Source organism: Eucyclogobius newberryi, unplaced genomic scaffold (genome assembly GCF_026437365.1).
Source record: "Eucyclogobius newberryi isolate DKJ021-1_F unplaced genomic scaffold, fEucNew1.0.hap1 SCAF_16, whole genome shotgun sequence".
NCBI lineage: Eukaryota > Metazoa > Chordata > Actinopteri > Gobiiformes > Gobiidae > Eucyclogobius > Eucyclogobius newberryi.
Genome location: NW_027315790.1, coordinates 36,022,854 through 36,044,114, shown reverse-complemented (window position 1 = coordinate 36,044,114; position 21,261 = coordinate 36,022,854). Strand labels below are relative to the sequence as shown.

General features: G+C 49.6%; 2 protein-coding genes across 2 annotated transcripts in view; both read right to left on the bottom strand.

Moving 5' to 3' along the window:
- The window catches only part of LOC140361555 (caytaxin-like), a 72,605-nt gene that overhangs the window by 39,359 nt on the left and 11,985 nt on the right, over window positions 1-21,261 (bottom strand). Inside the window, exon 2 of the mRNA XM_072447267.1 lies at window positions 34-246. Coding sequence (XP_072303368.1) covers window positions 34-246 — 213 coding nt within the window. The remainder of the gene's footprint in view (window positions 1-33; window positions 247-21,261) is intronic.
- Window positions 919-6,270, bottom strand: LOC140362298 (uncharacterized). Its single transcript, XM_072448410.1, has 3 exons — window positions 6,234-6,270; window positions 1,206-2,122; window positions 919-957 (listed from the first exon to the last, which is right to left on the bottom strand). Exons 1-3 carry the CDS (start codon window positions 6,268-6,270, stop codon window positions 919-921), a joined length of 993 nt encoding a protein of 330 aa, XP_072304511.1.

Below are 21,261 nucleotides of genomic sequence, written 5' to 3'. Positions count from 1 at the left end.
CCCGGTCCATAGCAGGTCTATACCCGGTCTGACCTGCGTGGGAGATGACCCTGACGTAGTCCTGGATCAGGCTCATGTTGACTTGAGTCTTGAGGCCGTTGGAGGTGAAAGAGCGCCACCTGCTGCCACCACTGTCCACTGCATCCTCAGGCTCCAGCCCCAAAGAGCGGCACCGTGAGGGGGAGGTGCCACGGGAGGAGGAGGAGGGGCCACGAGAGGAGGCCACGCCCAGACGCCGCATGTCCTCTGAAAACGTAAAGACACATTACATATTTTGTGTTTTGTGTTGTAACCATGGCAACACTTTTTGTTCAATTTGGTGCAACAACAATTATTTCAGTCCCAGAATAAGTCCTGCCCTCCAGGTCCAGATCTGAGCCTGGTCCTGGTCTGAGTCCTACCCTCCAGGTCCAGGTCCAGGTCCATGTCTGGGGGGAAATGCAGAGACTCTGAGTCCGACGGCGTCTCCAAAGCCTCGAGGTCCCACTCCACATCATCCACCGACGGAGACAAGACCAAGGACAAGTCCTCAGAGAGAGACCCTCCCCCTGCAAGAGACCGGGGTTAGACCGGGGTTAGACCGGGGTTAGACCGGGGTTAGACCGGGGTTAGACCGGGGTTAGACCGGGGTTAGACCGGGGTTGGACCGGGGTTGGACCGGGGTTAGACCGGGGTTAGACCGGGGTTAGACCGGGGTTAGACCGGGGTTAGACCGGGGTTAGACCGGGGTTAGACCGGGGTTAGACCGGGGTTGGACCGGGGTTGGACCGGGGTTAGACCGGGGTTAGACCGGGGTTAGACCGGGGTTAGACCGGGGTTAGACCGGGGTTAGACCGGGGTTAGCTCCGCCCCTCAGAGATAATAAAGACACATTACCCAGAGAGAGACTGAGGGCCGGAGCACACAGGACCTTCTTCTTCATTTTCTTATTGGACAGTGACAGCGAGGTGGGCGGCACTGTGGGCGGAGACACAGACTCATTAGAATAAAAACCTCTCAAACATTTGAGCTGTTTCTTTTCAGATGTCACATCAGCACATTTAAACATGTGACCAGTGAGACTGGAGTCACATGACCTGAGTGTGACCAGTGAGACTGGAGTCACATGACCTGAGGCAGTGATGTAACATTATGGAAACCAACCACCATTAAACACCAAAGAAGAAGAAGAAGAAGTTGACTGAACAGCAACAACAGCCTCGTACCTGGTCCTGGTCCATCTGAGGAGGCTCCTCCTCTGGGTGGTTCTCCTCTGGGTGGTTCTCCTCTGGGTGGTTCTCCTCTGGGTGGTTCTCCTCTGGGTGGTTCTCCTCTGGTTGGTTCTCCTCTGGGTGGTTCTCCTCTGGGTGGTTCTCCTCTGGGTGGTTCTCCTCTGGTTGGTTCTCCTCTGGGTGGTTCTCCTCTGGGTGGTTCTCCTCTGGTTGGTTCTCCTGTGGTTGGTTCTCCTCTGGCTCGTTCTCCTCTGGTTGGTTCTCCTCTGGTTGGTTCTCCTCTGGTTGCTTCTCTTCTGGTTGGTTCTCCTCTGGGTGGTTCTCCTCTGGTTGGTTCTCCTCTGGTTGGTTCTCCTCTGGGTGGTTCTCCTCTGGTTGGTTCTCCTCTGGTTGGTTCTCCTCTGGTTGGTTCTCCTCTGGGTGGTTCTCCTCTGGTTGGTTCTCCTCTGGGTGGTTCTCCTCTGGGTGGTTCTCCTCTGGGTGGTTCTCCTCTGGGTGGTTCTCCTCTGGGTGGTTCTCCTCTGGTTGGTTCTCCTCTGGGTGGTTCTCCTCTGGGTGGTTCTCCTCTGGTTGGTTCTCCTGTGGTTGGTTCTCCTCTGGCTCGTTCTCCTCTGGGTGGTTCTCCTCTGGGTGGTTCTCCTCTGGTTGGTTCTCCTCTGGTTGGTTCTCCTCTGGTTGGTTCTCCTCTGGTTGGTTCTCCTCTGGTTGCTTCTCTTCTGGTTGGTTCTCCTCTGGGTGGTTCTCCTCTGGGTGGTTCTCCTCTGGTTGGTTCTCCTCTGGTTGGTTCTCCTCTGGTTGGTTCTCCTCTGGTTGGTTCTCCTCTGGTTGGTTCTCCTCTGGTTGGTTCTCCTCTGGGTGGTTCTCCTCTGGTTGGTTCTCCTCTGGTTGGTTCTCCTCTGGTTGGTTCTCCTCTGGTTGGTTCTCCTCTGGTTGGTTCTCCTCTGGGTGGTTCTCCTCTGGTTGGTTCTCCTCTGGTTGGTTCTCCTCTGGGTGGTTCTCCTCTGGTTGGTTCTCCTCTGGTTGGTTCTCCTCTGGGTGGTTCTCCTCTGGTTGGTTCCCCTCTGGTTGGTTCTCCTCTGGTTGGTTCTCCTCTGGTTGGTTCTCCTCTGGGTGGTTCTCCTCTGGGTGGTTCTCCTCTGGGTGGTTCTCCTCTGGGTGGTTCTCCTCTGGTTGGTTCTCCTCTGGGTGGTTCTCCTCTGGTTGGTTCTCCTCTGGTTGGTTCTCCTCTGGGTGGTTCTCCTCTGGTTGGTTCTCCTCTGGGTGGTTCTCCTCTGGGTGGTTCTCCTCTGGTTGGTTCTCCTCTGGGTGGTTCTCCTCTGGGTGATTCTCCTCTGGTTGGTTCTCCTCTGGTTGGTTCTCCTCTGGTTGGTTCTCCTCTGGGTGGTTCTCCTCTGGTTGGTTCTCCTCTGGTTGGTTCTCCTCTGGTTGGTTCTCCTCTGGTTGGTTCTCCTCTGGGTGGTTCTCCTCTGGGTGGTTCTCCTCTGGTTGGTTCTCCTCTGGGTGGTTCTCCTCTGGTTGGTTCTCCTCTGGGTGGTTCTCCTCTGGGTGGTTCTCCTCTGGTTGGTTCTCCTCTGGTTGGTTCTCCTCTGGGTGGTTCTCCTCTGGGTGGTTCTCCTCTGGTTGGTTCTCCTCTGGGTGGTTCTCCTCTGGTTGGTTCTCCTCTGGGTGGTTCTCCTCTGGGTGGTTCTCCTCTGGTTGGTTCTCCTCTGGTTGGTTCTCCTCTGGGTGGTTCTCCTCTGGGTGGTTCTCCTCTGGGTGGTTCTCCTCTGGGTGGTTCTCCTCTGGTTGGTTCTCCTCTGGGTGGTTCTCCTCTGGGTGGTTCTCCTCTGGGTGGTTCTCCTCTGGTTGGTTCTCCTCTGGGTGGTTCTCCTCTGGGTGGTTCTCCTCTGGTTGGTTCTCCTCTCTCATGTGTCTGAGGGGCTTCGGGGTCGGCCATGTTGGCAGCCACTTGTGCTTTGTTCTGCCCCGGGACGGTCGAGGAGACAGAGGCTGAAGCAGAAGAACACTTTAGACACAGAGACTCATCTGATCCTCCAAACACTCCTCACTCACTCCTCACTCCTCACTCCTCACTCACTCACTCCTCACTCCTCACTCCTCACTCACTCCTCCTCACTCACTCCTCACTCACTCACTCACTCACTCCTCACTCACTCACTCACTCCTCACTCACTCACTCCTCCTCACTCACTCCTCACTCACTCACTCACTCACTCCTCACTCACTCACTCACTCCTCACTCACTCCTCACTCCTCACTCACTCCTCCCTCACTCACTCCTCACTCCTCACTCCTCACTCCTCACTCCTCACTCACTCCTCACTCCTCACTCACTCCTCACTCCTCCCTCACTCACTCCTCACTCACTCCTCACTCCTCACTCCTCACTCACTCACTCCTCACTCACTTCTCACTCACTCCTCACTCACTCCTCACTCACTCACTCACTCCTCACTCCTCACTCCTCACTCACTCACTCCTCACTCACTTCTCACTCACTCCTCACTCACTCCTCACTCACTCACTCACTCACTCCTCACTCCTCACTCACTCCTCACTCCTCACTCCTCACTCACTCACTCCTCACTCACTTCTCACTCACTCCTCACTCACTCCTCACTCAATCCTCACTCACTCCTCACTCACTCACTCCTCACTCACTCCTAACTCACTCACTCCTCACTCCCTCCCTCACTCACTCCTCACTCCTCACTCACTCCTCACTCCTCACTCACTCCTCACTCCCTCACTCACTCCTCACTCCCTCCCTCCCTCCCTCACTCACTCCTCACTCCCTCACTCACTCCTCACTCCCTCCCTCCCTCCCTCACTCACTCCTCACTCCCTCCCTCCCTCCCTCACTCACTCACTCCTCACTCATCACTCCTCACTCACTCCTAACTCACTCACTCACTCCTCACTAACTCACTCCTCACTCACTCCTCACTCACTCACTCACTCCTCACTCACTCCTCACTCACTCACTCACTCCTCACTCCCTCACTCCCTCACTCCTCACTCACTCACTCCTCACTCAATCCTCACTCACTCCTCACTCACTCACTCCTCACTCACTCCTAACTCACTCACTCCTCACTCCCTCCCTCACTCACTCCTCACTCACTCCTAACTCCTCACTCCTCACTCACTCCTCACTCCCTCCCTCCCTCCCTCACTCACTCCTCACTCACTCCCTCACTCACTCCTCACTCCCTCCCTCACTCACTCACTCCTCACTCCTCACTCCTCACTCACTCCTCACTCACTCACTCCTCACTCCTCACTCCTCACTCACTCACTCACTCACTCCTCACTCACTCCTCACTCACTCCTCACTCCTCACTCCTCACTCACTCACTCCTCACTCCTCACTCACTCACTCACTCCTCACTCACTCACTCACTCCTCACTCACTCCTCACTCCTCACTCACTCCTCCCTCACTCACTCCTCACTCCTCCCTCACTCACTCACTCACTCCTCACTCACTCACTCACTCCTCACTCACTCCTCACTCCTCACTCACTCCTCCCTCACTCACTCCTCCCTCACTCACTCCTCACTCCTCACTCCTCACTCACTCCTCACTCCTCACTCCTCACTCACTCCTCCCTCACTCACTCCTCACTCCTCACTCCTCACTCACTCACTCCCCGAGCATAAACATTTAATGCAAATGTGTAACATTATGACTGTATCAATGGCCAATAACACAAAGTGGGCGGAGCCCACTCAAAATTAACAAAAGTACCGTCAGGGACCAGGACCAGGACCAGGACCAGGACCAGGACCAGGACCAGGACCAGGACCAGGACCAGGACCAGGACCAGGACCAGGACCAGGACCAGGACCAGGGACCAGGGACCAGGACCAGGACCAGGACCAGGACCAGGACCAGGACCAGGGACCAGGACCAGGACCAGGACCAGGGACCAGGACAGGACCAGGGACCAGGACCAGAACCAGAACCCCGGACCAGGACCAGGGACCAGGACCAGGACCAGGACCAGGGACCAGGACCAGGACCAGGACCAGGACCAGGACCAGGACCAGGACCAGGACCAGGACCAGGACCAGGACCAGGACCAGGGACCAGGGACCAGGACCAGGACCAGGACCAGGACCAGGACCAGGACCAGGGACCAGGACCAGGACCAGGACCAGGACCAGGACCAGGACCAGGACCAGGACCAGGACCAGGACCAGGGACCAGGGACCAGGACCAGGGACCAGGGACCAGGACCAGGACCAGGACCAGGACCAGGGACCAGGGACCAGGACCAGGACCAGGACCAGGACCAGGACCAGGACCAGGGACCAGGACCAGGACCAGGACCAGGGACCAGGACCAGGACCAGGACCAGGGACCAGGACAGGACCAGGGACCAGGACCAGAACCAGGACCAGGACCAGGGACCAGGACCAGGGACCAGGACCAGGACCAGGACCAGGACCAGGACCAGGGACCAGGACAGGACCAGGGACCAGAACCAGAACCCCGGACCAGGACCAGGGACCAGGACCAGGACCAGGGACCAGGACCAGGACCAGGACCAGGACCAGGGACCAGGACCAGGGACCAGGACCAGGACCAGGACCAGGACCAGTGTAACCCAGGTGATTTTCTGCTCCTGGACCGTTTCTGCCTCCGTTTTGCTTGCCTGGTCCCTTTGCTTCATTTTTGCCTGCCTGGTCCGTCTCTGCCGAACTATCGCGAGACTTCGCTCACGTATCGCGAGATTTGCGGCGCTAAGCTCTTTAAAACATGGCCGCGCGCAGTTGTTCGGGAGGAGTGTGGGCCTCCAGGTTGTTAAGCGGCTGCAGGTAGGCGGTTAGCCCTCTAAACGTTACATTTTACGAATATTCTGCTTATTCACTGTTATGCCATCGACTTTGCAGATGCCTCTGCCTGTGATCTTGTGTTTTGTTTGACTGATATACTTAAAGTGGACCTGGTGAGTGCTTTGTTATTGTTCGAAGCTAACATGCTATGCTACTGTTGATTGAATCAGTTCACACGGACTTGTCAGCCGGTGCGGGCGCTGGCTGCACTCGTTCATGTTAAATTGTATCAATTTTGCACTTCAACTTTTGCTGAATCTGACACTGAAATCTAATGATTTAAAGTTAAATTATTAAATGTTAATTTCACTTTATGCTCAACACTAACTATTTATGCCCAAACACTGGGAATATTAATTACTGATTGAGATGAACAGATGACATGAAATATTGTATCTAAGCATGATCTAAGGTTGAATTATAATTTATTATTAATTAATAATAATAATTTTGTTGTTTATTCATGGTCCTGTTTTGAACAGGCCAGGTTCCAGAACTGGATGGCGAGCTAAAGAAACCAGAATGAACCGAGAGAGTGCAAACATCTGCCGGTGCGGTAGGAGGCGCTGCAGCCGCTCCCCACACATACATTATATCACACACAATATCCCCTGCTAGTGGATAAACTGATTCATACTCTGAAACCCTTGGAAGTTACCCGTGGATTCTATTTTTGTGGACTGAGCTATGCAGCACTGCACTTGGAACTTTGTTAACGCGTTGAACTGATTAAGTTCAGAAATATGGACCATTATTCTAATTGTGCACAACTGTAAATATTGTATATATTTGTCAATCACTGTAAATAACACCACTCAGCGCTACAAGCATTTTTGTCAGTTGTCTCATTGAATACACCTCATTTTCCTCCGAGCCGAACCTTAAACTTCTGGCACTAGTCCAACTCCAATTTTAATGCACTGCAGCATTATATATGCTACACCAGGGACCAGGGACCAGGGACCAGGGACCAGGGACCAGGGACCAGGGACCAGGGACCAGGGACCAGGGAGGAGTTTCGACCGTGGGAGGAGTTTCGACCGTGGGCGGAGCACAGGCTCAGACGTACACGGAGGTGGAAGAACTGATTTTGGGGACGATTGGAAAAAGAAGAGTTGGCTCTGGAATGAACGGTTGAAGGAAGGGGGAGGGGCTGTGGAACCAGAGGTCGGGGGTCATGGGGAGGGGCTGTGGAACCAGAGGTCGGGGGTCATGGGGAGGGGCTGTGGAACCAGAGGTCGGGGGTCATGGGGAGGGGCTGTGGAACCAGAGGTTGGGGGTCATGGGGGAGGGGCTGTGGAACCAGAGGTCGGGGGTCATGGGGAGGGGCTGTGGAACCAGAGGTCGGGGGTCATGGGGAGGGGCTGTGGAACCAGAGGTCGGGGGTCATGGGGAGGGGCTGTGGAACCAGAGGTTGGGGGTCATGGGGAGGGGCTGTGGAACCAGAGGTCGGGGGTCATGGGGAGGGGCTGTGGAACCAGAGGTCGGGGGTCATGGGGAGGGGCTGTGGAACCAGAGGTCGGGGGTCATGGGGAGGGGCTGTGGAACCGGGGGTCATGGGGAGGGGCTGTGGAACCAGAGGTCGGAGGTCATGGGGAGGGGCTGTGGAACCAGAGGTCGGGGGTCATGGGGAGGGGCTTTGGAACCAGAGGTCGGGGGTCATGGGGAGGGGCTGTGGAACCAGAGGTCGGGGGTCATGGGGGAGGGGCTGTGGAACCAGAGGTCGGGGGTCATGGGGAGGGGCTGTGGAACCAGAGGTCGGGGGTCATGGGGGAGGGGCTGTGGAACCAGAGGTCGGGGGTCATGGGGGAGGGGCTGTGGAACCAGAGGTCGGGGGTCATGGGGAGGGGCTGTGGAACCAGAGGTCGGGGGTCATGGGGAGGGGCTGTGGAACCAGAGGTCGGAGGTCATGGGGAGGGGCTGTGGAACCAGAGGTCGGGGGTCATGGGGAGGGGCTGTGGAACCAGAGGTCGGGGGTCATGGGGAGGGGCTGTGGAACCAGAGGTCGGAGGTCATGGGGGAGGGGCTGTGGAACCAGAGGTCGGGGGTCATGGGGAGGGGCTGTGGAACCAGAGGTTGGGGCTCACAGAGTGGCAGGGGCAGATTTTTTGGAAATCAAAGAACTGACATGCAGCTAATTTGGTCACTGGGTCAACAGCTGTGCACAACAACAACAACAACAACAACAGCCACAGCCATTCCCGGCCCCTCAATGTGGACCAGGCATCAGCCGAGTATGTCAGTGTGTCAGTGTGTCAGTATGTCAGTGTGTGAGTATGTCAGTGTGTCAGTATGTCAGTGTGTGAGTATGTCAGTATGTCAGTGTGTGAGTATGTCAGTGTGTGAGTATGTGAGTATGTCAGTATGTCAGTATGTCAGTGTGTGAGTATGTCAGTGTGTCAGTATGTCAGTGTGTGAGTATGTCAGTGTGTGAGTATGTCAGTATGTCAGTGTGTGAGTATGTCAGTGTGTGAGTATGTCAGTATGTGAGTATGTCAGTGTGTGAGTATGTCAGTATGTGAGTATGTCAGTATGACAGTGTCAGTATGTGAGTATGTCAGTGTGTGAGTATGTCAGTATTGTCGGTGTGTGAGTATGTGAGTATGTCAGTGTGTGAGTATGTCAGTGTGTGAGTATGTGAGTGTCAGTATGTGAGTATGTCAGTATGTGAGTATGTCAGTATGTCAGTATGTCAGTATGTGAGTATGTCAGTGTGTGAGTATGTCAGTGTGTGAGTATGTGAGTATGTCAGTATGTGAGTATGTCAGTATGTCAGTATGTGAGTATGTCAGTGTGTGAGTATGTCAGTGTGTGAGTATGTGAGTATGTCAGGGTGTGAGTATGTGAGTATGTCAGTATGTGAGTGTCAGTATGTCAGTATGTCAGTATGTCAGTGTGTGAGTATGTCAGTGTGTGAGTATGTCAGTGTGTGAGTATGTCAGTGTGTGAGTATGTGAGTATGTCAGGGTGTGAGTATGTGAGTATGTCAGTATGTGAGTATGTCAGTATGTGAGTATGTCAGTGTGTGAGTATGTCAGTATGTGAGTATGTCAGTGTGTGAGTATGTCAGTGTGTGAGTATGTCAGTGTGTGAGTATGTCAGTATGTCAGTATGTCAGTATGTCAGTATGTCAGTGTGTGAGTATGTCAGTGTGTGAGTATGTCAGTATGTGAGTATGTCAGTGTGTGAGTATGTCAGTGTGTGAGTATGTCAGTGTGTGAGTATGTCAGTGTGTGAGTATGTCAGTATGTCATTGTGTGAGTATGTCAGTATGTGAGTATGTGAGTATGTCAGTGTGTGAGTATGTCAGTATGTCAGTATGTGAGTATATCAGTATGTGAGTATGTGAGTATGTCAGTGTGTGAGTATGTCAGTGTGTGAGTATGTCAGTGTGTGAGTATGTCAGTGTGTGAGTATGTCAGTGTGTGAGTATGTCAGTGTGTGAGTATGTCAGTGTGTGAGTATGTCAGTGTGTGAGTATGTCAGTGTGTGAGTATGTCAGTGTGTGAGTATGTCAGTGTGTGAGTATGTCAGTGTGTGAGTATGTCAGTGTGTGAGTATGTCAGTGTGTGAGTATGTCAGTGTGTGAGTATGTCAGTGTGTGAGTATGTCAGTGTGTGAGTATGTCAGTGTGTGAGTATGTCAGTGTGTGAGTATGTCAGTATGTCAGTATGTGAGTATGTCAGTATGTGAGTGTGTGAGTATGTCATTGTGTGAGTATGTCATTGTGTGAGTATGTCATTGTGTGAGTATGTCAGTATGTCAGTGTGTGAGTATGTCAGTGTGTCAGTATGTCAGTGTGTCAGTATGTCAGTATGTCAGTGTGTGAGTATGTCAGTGTGTGAGTATGTCAGTATGTCAGTATGTCATTGTGTGAGTATGTCAGTGTGTGAGTATGTCATTGTGTGAGTAAGTCAGTATGTGAGTATGTGAGTATGTCATTGTGTGAGTATGTCATTGTGTGAGTATGTCAGTGTGTGAGTATGTCAGTATGTCAGTATGTCAGTGTGTGAGTATGTCAGTATGTCAGTATGTCAGTATGTGAGTATGTCAGTATGTCAGTATGTGAGTATGTCAGTATGTCAGTATGTGAGTATGTCAGCGTGTGAGTATGTCAGTATGTGAGTATGTCAGTATGTGAGTATGTCAGTATGTCAGTGTGGTCTAAAGGACCAAATGTCACAGGACTGTGCACCGCGACACAACCACTCACATTCAAACTGACTCCAGACGCTTTTGTACACAAAGTCTAAACCAGGACTAAACCAGGACTAAACCAGGACTAAACCAGGACTAAACCAGGACTAAACCAGGTCTAAACCAGGTCTAAACCAGGTCCAAACCAGGTCTATACCAGTACTAAACACGACTAAACCAGGACTAAACAAGGTCTAAACCAGGACTAAATCAGGACTAAATTAAACTATGTTTTCCCCCGAGTCAGAAGTGAACCAGGACTTACCTGGACCCGGTCCAAGTATTGTTTCTCAGCAGCAGTACTTTACTGCAGTAGTAGCAGCTCTGTGTGGACTCTGTCTTGCACTGAATAAAGCCCCGCCCCGTTGCCGTGGTGACGCGCACGTGCCCGTACCTGAGCGGGTGCGGCGCGCGGACACACCTGCGCACGCGCTTGTGCAATAAACCTCAGTCAGGACCAACCCGGAACCGGTCCGACCCGTTTGGACTGTAGACTGTAGTCCGAGCCATGCGGGCCGAACCGGACCCTAACCCTGGTTTAGACCTGGTTTGGACCTGGTTTAGTCCTGGTTTGGACCTGGTTTATTCCTGGTTTAGTCCTGGTTTAGACCTGGTTTAGTCCTGGTTTAGAACTGGTTTGGACCTGGTTTAGACCTGGTTTAGACCTGGTTTATTCCTGGTTTAGTCCTGGTTTGGACCTGGTTTAGACCTGGTTTGGAACTGGTTTGGACCTGGTTTAGACCTGGTTTAGTCCTGGTTTAGACCTGGTTTAGACCTGGTTTATTTCAAGTTTAGACCTGGTTTAGTCCTGGTTTAGACCTGGTTTAGTCCTGGTTTAGACCTGGTTTAGAACTGGTTTGGACCTGGTTTAGACCTGGCTTAGTCCTGGCTTAGTCCTGGCTTAGTCCTGGTTTAGACCTGGTTTATTACTAGTTTAGACCTGGTTTAGTCCTGGTTTAGTCCTGGTTTAGTCCTGGTTTAGACCTGGTTTAGACCTGGTTTGGACCTGGCTTAGTCCTGGTTTAGTCCTGGTTTAGACCTGGTTTATTACTAAATTAGACCTGGTTTAGTCCTGGTTTAGTCCTGGTTTAGACCTGGTTTAGAACTGGTTTGGACCTGGTTTAGACCTGGTTTAGACCTGGCTTAGTCCTGGTTTAGTCCTGGTTTAGACCTGGTTTAGTCCTGGTTTAGACCTGGTTTAGACCTGGTTTAGACCTGGTTTAGACCTGGTTTAGTCCTGGTTTAGTCCTGGTTTAGACCTGGTTTAGAACTGGTTTAGACCTGGTTTAGACCTGGTTTAGACCTGGTTTAGACCTGGTTTAGACCTGGTTTGGATCTGGTTTAGTCCTGGTTTAGAACTGGTTTGGACCTGGTTTAGACCGGGTTTGGACCTGGCTTAGTCCTGGCTTAGTCCTGGTTTAGTCCTGGTTTAGACCTGGTTTAGACCTGGTTTATTACTAGTTTAGACCTGGTTTAGTCCTGGTTTAGTCCTGGTTTATTCCTGGTTTAGACCTGGTTTAGTCCTGGTTTAGACCTGGTTTAGATCTGGTTTAGTCCTGGCTTAGTCCTGGTTTAAACCTGGTTTAGACCTGGTTTAGTCCTGGTTTAGTCCTGATTTAGTCCTGGTTTAGAACTGGTTTAGACCTGGTTTAGACCTGGTTTATTCCTGGTTTAGACCTGGTTTAGAACTGGTTTGGACCTGGTTTAAACCTGGTTTAGACCTGGTTTAGTCCTGGTTTAAACCTGGTTTAGTCCTGGTTTATTCCTGGTTTAAACCTGGCTTAGTCCTGGCTTAGTCCTGGTTTAGTCCTGGTTTAGACCTGGTTTAGTCCTGGTTTAGTCCTGGTTTAGTCCTGGTTTAGACCTGGTTTAGAACTGGTTTGGACCTGGTTTAAACCTGGTTTAGACCTGGTTTAGTCCTGGTTTAGTCCTGGTTTAGAACTGGTTTGGACCTTGGTTTAAACCTGGTTTAGTCCTGGTTTATTCCTGGTTTAGACCTGGTTTGGACCTGGTTTAGACCTGGCTTAGTCCTGGTTTAGACCTGGTTTATTACTAGTTTAGACCTGGTTTATATCTGGTTTAGTCCTGGTTTAGACCTGGTTTAGTCCTGGTTTAGACCTGGTTTAGACCTGGTTTCGTCCTGGTTTAGACCTGGTTTAGACCTGGTATAGACCTGGTTTAGTCCTGGTTTAGACCTGGTTTAGTCCTGGTTTAGACCTGGTTTATTACTGGTTTAGACCTGGTTTAGTCCTGGTTTAGTCCTGGTTCAGACCTGGTTCAGTCCTGGTTCAGACCTGGTTTAGACCTGGTTTCGTCCTGGTTTAGTCCTGGTTTTGTCCTGGTTTAGACCTGGTTTAGACCTGGTTTAGACCTGGTTTAGACCTGGTTCAGACCTGGTTTAGACCTGGTTTGGACCTGGTTTAGACCTGGTTTAGACCTGGTTTAGTCCTGGTTCAGACCTGGTTTAGACCTGGTTTAGTCCTGGTTTAGACCTGGTTTAGACCTGGTTTCGTCCTGGTTTAGACCTGGTTTAGACCTGGTATAGACCTGGTTTAGTCCTGGTTTAGACCTGGTTTAGTCCTGGTTTAGACCTGGTTTATTACTGGTTTAGACCTGGTTTAGTCCTGGTTTAGTCCTGGTTCAGACCTGGTTCAGTCCTGGTTCAGACCTGGTTTAGACCTGGTTTCGTCCTGGTTTAGTCCTGGTTTTGTCCTGGTTTAGACCTGGTTTAGACCTGGTTTAGACCTGGTTTAGACCTGGTTCGGACCTGGTTTAGACCTGGTTTGGACCTGGTTTAGACCTGGTTTAGACCTGGTTTAGTCCTGGTTCAGACCTGGTTTAGACCTGGTTTAGTCCTGGTTTAGACCTGGTTTAGACCTGGTTTAGACCTGGTTTAGACCTGGTTTAGTCCTGGTTCAGAGCTGGTTTAGACCTGGTTTAGTCCTGGTTTAGACCTGGTTCAGACCTGGTTTAGTCCTGGTTTAGACCTGGTTTAGACCTGGTTTAGACCTGGTTTAGACCTGGTTCAGAGCTGGTTTAGTCCTGGTTTAGACCTGGTTTAGACCTGGTTTAGACCTGGTTTAGTCCTGGTTCAGAGCTGGTTTAGTCCTGGTTTAGACCTGGTTCAGAGCTGGTTTAGTCCTGGTTTAGACCTGGTTTAGACCTGGTTCAGAGCTGGTTTAGTCCTGGTTTAGACCTGGTTTAGACCTGGTTTAGACCTGGTTTAGACCTGGTTCAGAGCTGGTTTAGTCCTGGTTCAGAGCTGGTTTAGTCCTGGTTTAGTCCTGGTTTAGACCTGGTTTAGACCTGGTTTAGTCCTGGTTCAGAGCTGGTTTAGTCCTGGTTTAGTCCTGGTTTAGACCTGGTTTAGTCCTGGTTCAGAGCTGGTTTAGTCCTGGTTCAGAGCTGGTTTAGTCCTGGTTCAGACCTGGTTTAGTCCTGGTTTAGACCTGGTTTAGACCTGGTTTAGTCCTGGTTTAGACCTGGTTCAGACCTGGTTTAGTCCTGGTTTAGACCTGGTTCAGACCTGGTTTAGTCCTGGTTTAGACCTGGTTTAGACCTGGTTTAGAACTGGTTTGGACCTGGTTTAGTCCTGGTTTAGACCTGGCTTAGTCCTGGCTTAGTCCTGGTTTAGACCTGGTTTATTACTAGTTTAGACCTGGTTTAGTCCTGGTTTAGTCCTGGTTTAGTCCTGGTTTAGACCTGGTTTAGACCTGGTTTGGACCTGGCTTAGTCCTGGTTTAGTCCTGGTTTAGACCTGGTTTATTACTAAATTAGACCTGGTTTAGTCCTGGTTTAGTCCTGGTTTAGACCTGGTTTAGAACTGGTTTGGACCTGGTTTAGACCTGGTTTAGACCTGGCTTAGTCCTGGTTTAGTCCTGGTTTAGACCTGGTTTAGTCCTGGTTTAGACCTGGTTTAGACCTGGTTTAGACCTGGTTTAGTCCTGGTTTAGTCCTAGTTTAGTCCTGGTTTAGTCCTGGTTTAGACCTGGTTTAGAACTGGTTTAGACCTGGTTTAGACCTGGTTTAGACCTGGTTTAGACCTGGTTTATTCCTGGTTTAGACCTGGTTTGGATCTGGTTTAGTCCTGGTTTAGAACTGGTTTGGACCTGGTTTAGACCGGGTTTGGACCTGGCTTAGTCCTGGCTTAGTCCTGGTTTAGTCCTGGTTTAGACCTGGTTTAGACCTGGTTTATTACTAGTTTAGACCTGGTTTAGTCCTGGTTTAGTCCTGGTTTATTCCTGGTTTAGACCTGGTTTAGTCCTGGTTTAGACCTGGTTTAGATCTGGTTTAGTCCTGGCTTAGTCCTGGTTTAAACCTGGTTTAGACCTGGTTTAGTCCTGGTTTAGTCCTGGTTTAGTCCTGATTTAGTCCTGGTTTAGAACTGGTTTAGACCTGGTTTAGACCTGGTTTATTCCTGGTTTAGACCTGGTTTAGAACTGGTTTGGACCTGGTTTAAACCTGGTTTAGACCTGGTTTAGTCCTGGTTTAGTCCTGGTTTAGTCCTGGTTTAGACCTGGTTTAGAACTGGTTTGGACCTTGGTTTAAACCTGGTTTGGACCTTGGTTTAAACCTGGTTTAAACCTGGCTTAGTCCTGGCTTAGTCCTGGTTTAGTCCTGGTTTAGACCTGGTTTAGTCCTGGTTTAGTCCTGGTTTAGACCTGGTTTAGACCTGGTTTAGAACTGGTTTGGACCTGGTTTAAACCTGGTTTAGACCTGGTTTAGTCCTGGTTTAGTCCTGGTTTAGAACTGGTTTGGACCTTGGTTTAAACCTGGTTTAGTCCTGGTTTATTCCTGGTTTAGTCCTGGTTTAGACCTGGTTTATTACTAGTTTAGACCTGGTTTATATCTGGTTTAGTCCTGGTTTAGACCTGGTTTAGACCTGGTTTCGTCCTGGTTTAGACCTGGTTTAGACCTGGTATAGACCTGGTTTAGTCCTGGTTTAGACCTGGTTTAGTCCTGGTTTAGACCTGGTTTATTACTGGTTTAGACCTGGTTTAGTCCTGGTTTAGACCTGGTTCAGACCTGGTTTAGTCCTGGTTCAGACCTGGTTTCGTCCTGGTTTCGTCCTGGTTTAGTCCTGGTTTTGTCCTGGTTTAGACCTGGTTTAGACCTGGTTTAGACCTGGTTTAGACCTGGTTCGGACCTGGTTCGGACCTGGTTCGGACCTGGTTTGGACCTGGTTTAGACCTGGTTTAGACCTGGTTTAGTCCTGGTTCAGACCTGGTTCAGACCTGGTTTAGACCTGGTTTAGTCCTGGTTTAGACCTGGTTTAGACCTGGTTTAGACCTGGTTTAGTCCTGGTTCAGAGCTGGTTTAGACCTGGTTTAGTCCTGGTTTAGACCTGGTTCAGACCTGGTTTAGTCCTGGTTTAGACCTGGTTTAGACCTGGTTTAGACCTGGTTTAGACCTGGTTCAGAGCTGGTTTAGTCCTGGTTTAGACCTGGTTTAGACCTGGTTCAGAGCTGGTTTAGTCCTGGTTTAGACCTGGTTTAGACCTGGTTTAGACCTGGTTTAGACCTGGTTCAGAGCTGGTTTAGTCCTGGTTCAGAGCTGGTTTAGTCCTGGTTTAGTCCTGGTTTAGTCCTGGTTTAGACCTGGTTTAGTCCTGGTTTAGACCTGGTTTAGTCCTGGTTCAGAGCTGGTTTAGTCCTGGTTTAGTCCTGGTTTAGACCTGGTTTAGTCCTGGTTCAGAGCTGGTTTAGTCCTGGTTCAGACCTGGTTTAGTCCTGGTTTAGACCTGGTTTAGTCCTGGTTTAGTCCTGGTTTAGACCTGGTTTAGACCTGGTTTAGACCTGGTTTAGACCTGGTTTAGAACTGGTTTAGTCCTGGTTCAGACCTGGTTTAGTCCTGGTTTAGTCCTGGTTTAGACCTGGTTTAGTCCTGGTTTAGACCTGGTTTAGTCCTGGTTTAGACCTGGTTTAGACCTGGTTCAGACCCGGCTGCACGGTCCTAACGCAGACCCTGATGCAGTGGAAAGTTTGAGTGAAAGCCTCGTGTTTCTCGTCGGTTGGTTTTGAGCGGTGCACTATTCCTTTGTTTACTTCCGCTCTGGTGCGTCCCTCACATGTTTTTGACGTGTTCTGTGTTTTTCGGTCAAACGGCGCAGATCCAGATGGCCTCGGACCATCTGCCTTTTCAGGCCGCTTCAGGGGACGCGCTGCTCGGCCTGGAGCTCACTTCGAGCCGCTGGAGGAGCTGCGGAGCTTCGTGAACGCTCGATTATCCGCGGCCACGGAGGACATTCTGCTCGCGGTGCTTAGAACCGTGGCCCGGTTCCGGCATGAATGTGACCGGCAAAGGCAGCAGCTGGTCGGCATGGAGCTGAGCCAAGAGCCGCCGAAAGCACCGAGAGGTCAGTCCAAAGTACAGCGAGGAACCGACTATTAAATACCACTACTGCAAGTACTACTACTACTAATACTGCAACTACCATCACTACTACTGCAACTACTACTACTACTGCAAGTACTACTACTACTACTGCAAGTACTACTACTACTGCAAGTACTACTACTGCAACTACCATCACTACTACTACTACTACTACTACTACTGCAACTACCATCACTACTACTACTACTACTGCAACTACCATCACTACTACTACTACTACTACTACTACTACTACTACTGCAACTACCATCACTACTACTACTACTAATACTGCAACTACCATCATTACTACTGCAACTACTACTACTACTGCTACTACTACTACTGCAAGTACTACTACTGCAACTACCATCACTACTACTACTACTACTACTGCAACTACCATCACTACTACTACTACTACTACTACTGCAACTACTACTACTGCAACTACTACTACTACTACTACTACTACTACTACTGCAACTACCATCACTACTACTGCAACTACCATCACTACTACTGCAACTACCATCACTACTACTGCAACTACCATCACTACTGCAAGTACTACTACTACTGCAAGTACTACTACTGCAACTACCATCACTACTACTGCAACTACCATCACTACTACTGCAACTACTACTACTACTGCAAGTACTACTACTGCAACTACCATCACTACTACTGCTACTACTACTACTGCAACTACTACTACTACAGCAACTACTACTACTACAGCAAGTACTACTACTACTGCAAGTACTACTACTACTGCAAGTACTACTACTGCAACTACCACTACTACTGCAACTACCACTACTACTGCAACTACCACTACTACTGCAACTACCACTACTACTACTACTACTACTACTACTACTACTACTACTACTACTACTACTACTACTACTGCAACTACTACTACTACTACTGCAACTACTACTACTACAGCAAGTACTACTACTACTGCAAGTACTACTACTACTGCAAGTACTACTACTACTGCAAGTACTACTACTGCAACTACCACTACTACTGCAACTACCACTACTACTGCAACTACCACTACTACTGCAACTACTACTACTACTACTACTACTACTACTACTACTACTACTACTACTGCTACTACTACTACTACTACTACTGCAACTACCACTACTACTGCAACTACCACTACTACTGCAAGTACTACTACTACTACTACTACTGCTACTGCTACTACTACTACTACTGCAACTACTACTACTACTACTACTACTGCAACTACCATCACTACTATAACTACTACTACTACTGCTGCAGGTACTTCTGTTATTACAGCTGTTACTACTAATATACTACAAATATTACAACTACTACTTTTGAGTTTGTGGCCTAACAGATCAATAAAACTGTCAGGATGACTGGTTCACTTCTGGCACCACCACATTAGTCCTGTTCTCAGGTCTCTGCACTGCCCCCTGTGGACCAGAGAAGAGACTTTAAAGCAGCTCTGCTTGTGTACAAGTCTCTCCATGGCCTAGCACCAAAGTACATCTGACCTCAGTGACCGGCCTCCTGCTGGTGCCAGAGTCAGGACTAAACATGGACTGGCCTCCTGCTGGTGCCAGAGTCAGGACTAAACATGGATTGGCCTCCTGCTGGTGCCAGAGTCAGGACTAAACATGGACCGGCCTCCTGCTGGTGCCAGAGTCAGGACTAAACATGGATTGGCCTCCTGCTGGTGCCAGAGTCAGGACTAAACATGGATTGGCCTCCTGCTGGTGCCAGAGTCAGGACTAACTATGTTTTACTGGTTTAGACCTGGTTTAGACCTGGTTTAGACCTGGTTTAGACCTGGTTTAGTCCTGGTTCAGAGCTGGTTTAGACCTGGTTTAGTCCTGGTTTAGACCTGGTTCAGACCTGGTTTAGTCCTGGTTTAGACCTGGTTTAGACCTGGTTTAGACCTGGTTCAGAGCTGGTTTAGTCCTGGTTCAGAGCTGGTTTAGTCCTGGTTTAGACCTGGTTTAGACCTGGTTTAGACCTGGTTTAGTCCTGGTTCAGAGCTGGTTTAGTCCTGGTTTAGACCTGGTTCAGAGCTGGTTTAGTCCTGGTTTAGACCTGGTTTAGACCTGGTTCAGAGCTGGTTTAGTCCTGGTTTAGACCTGGTTTAGACCTGGTTTAGACCTGGTTTAGACCTGGTTCAGAGCTGGTTTAGTCCTGGTTCAGAGCTGGTTTAGTCCTGGTTTAGTCCTGGTTTAGACCTGGTTTAGTCCTGGTTTAGACCTGGTTTAGTCCTGGTTCAGAGCTGGTTTAGTCCTGGTTCAGACCTGGTTTAGTCCTGGTTTAGACCTGGTTTAGACCTGGTTTAGTCCTGGTTTAGACCTGGTTTAGACCTGGTTTAGACCTGGTTTAGACCTGGTTTAGACCTGGTTTAGACCTGGTTTAGAACTGGTTTAGTCCTGGTTCAGACCTGGTTTAGTCCTGGTTTAGTCCTGGTTTAGTCCTGGTTTAGACCTGGTTTAGACCTGGTTTAGTCCTGGTTTAGACCTGGTTTAGTCCTGGTTTAGACCTGGTTTAGTCCTGGTTTAGACCTGGTTTAGACCTGGTTCAGACCCGGCTGCACGGTCCTAACGCAGACCCTGATGCAGTGGAAAGTTTGAGTGAAAGCCTCGTGTTTCTCGTCGGTTGGTTTTGAGCGGTGCACTATTCCTTTGTTTACTTCCGCTCTGGTGCGTCCCTCACATGTTTTTGACGTGTTCTGTGTTTTTCGGTCAAACGGCGCAGATCCAGATGGCCTCGGACCATCTGCCTTTTCAGGCCGCTTCAGGGGACGCGCTGCTCGGCCTGGAGCCTCACTTCGAGCCGCTGGAGGAGCTGCGGAGCTTCGTGAACGCTCGATTATCCGCGGCCACGGAGGACATTCTGCTCGCGGTGCTTAGAACCGTGGCCCGGTTCCGGCATGAATGTGACCGGCAAAGGCAGCAGCTGGTCGGCATGGAGCTGAGCCAAGAGCCGCCGAAAGCACCGAGAGGTCAGTCCAAAGTACAGCGAGGAACCGACTATTAAATACCACTACTGCAAGTACTACTACTACTAATACTGCAACTACCATCACTACTACTGCAACTACTACTACTACTGCAAGTACTACTACTACTACTGCAAGTACTACTACTACTGCAAGTACTACTACTGCAACTACCATCACTACTACTACTACTACTACTACTGCAACTACCATCACTACTACTGCAACTACTACTACTACTGCAAGTACTACTACTACTACTGCAAGTACTACTACTACTGCAAGTACTACTACTGCAACTACCATCACTACTACTGCTACTACTACTACTACTACTACTACTACTACTACTACTACTGCAACTACCATCACTACTACTACTACTACTACTACTGCAACTACCATCACTACTACTACTACTACTACTACTACTACTACTACTGCAACTACCATCACTACTACTACTACTAATACTGCAACTACCATCATTACTACTGCAACTACTACTACTACTGCTACTACTGCAAGTACTACTACTGCAACTACCATCACTACTACTACTACTACTACTGCAACTACCATCACTACTACTGCTACTACTACTACTACTACTGCAACTACTACTACTACTACTACTACTGCAACTACTACTACTGCAACTACTACTACTACTACTACTACTACTACTACTACTACTACTGCAACTACCATCACTACTACTGCAACTACCATCACTACTACTGCAACTACCATCACTACTACTGCAACTACCATCACTACTACTGCAACTACCATCACTACTGCAAGTACTACTACTACTGCAAGTACTACTACTGCAACTACCATCACTACTACTGCAACTACCATCACTACTACTGCAACTACTACTACTACTGCAACTACCACTACTACTGCAACTACCACTACTACTGCAACTACTACTACTACTACTACTACTACTACTGCTACTGCTACTGCTACTGCTACTACTACTACTACTGCAACTGCTACTACTACTACTACTACTACTACTACTGCAACTACTACTACTACTACTACTACTGCAACTACCACTACTACTGCAACTACCACTACTACTGCAAGTACTACTACTACTACTGCAACTACTACTACTACTACTACTACTGCAACTACCATCACTACTATAACTACTACTACTACTGCTGCAGGTACTTCTGTTATTACAGCTGTTACTACTAATATACTACAAATATTACAACTACTACTTTTGAGTTTGTGGCCTAACAGATCAATAAAACTGTCAGGATGACTGGTTCACTTCTGGCACCACCACATTAGTCCTGTTCTCAGGTCTCTGCACTGCCCCCTGTGGACCAGAGAAGAGACTTTAAAGCAGCTCTGCTTGTGTACAAGTCTCTCCATGGCCTAGCACCAAAGTACATCTGACCTCAGTGACCGGCCTCCTGCTGGTGCCAGAGTCAGGACTAAACATGGACTGGCCTCCTGCTGGTGCCAGAGTCAGGACTAAACATGGATTGGCCTCCTGCTGGTGCCAGAGTCAGGACTAAACATGGACCGGCCTCCTGCTGGTGCCAGAGTCAGGACTAAACATGGATTGGCCTCCTGCTGGTGCCAG

Bases quoted from the DNA above. Each gene is read 5' to 3' on its own strand.
- LOC140362298 (XM_072448410.1), bottom strand. From the start codon at position 6,270: ATGAACGAGTGCAGCCAGCGCCCGCACCGGCTGACAA. The intron at 2,123-6,233 runs GTCCGTGTGAAC...AGAACCAACCAG, and splicing joins GCGCCCGCACCGGCTGACAA to AGGAGAACCAACCAGAGGAG. The intron at 958-1,205 runs GTACGAGGCTGT...CTCCGCCCACAG, and splicing joins CTCAGATGGACCAGGACCAG to TGCCGCCCACCTCGCTGTCA.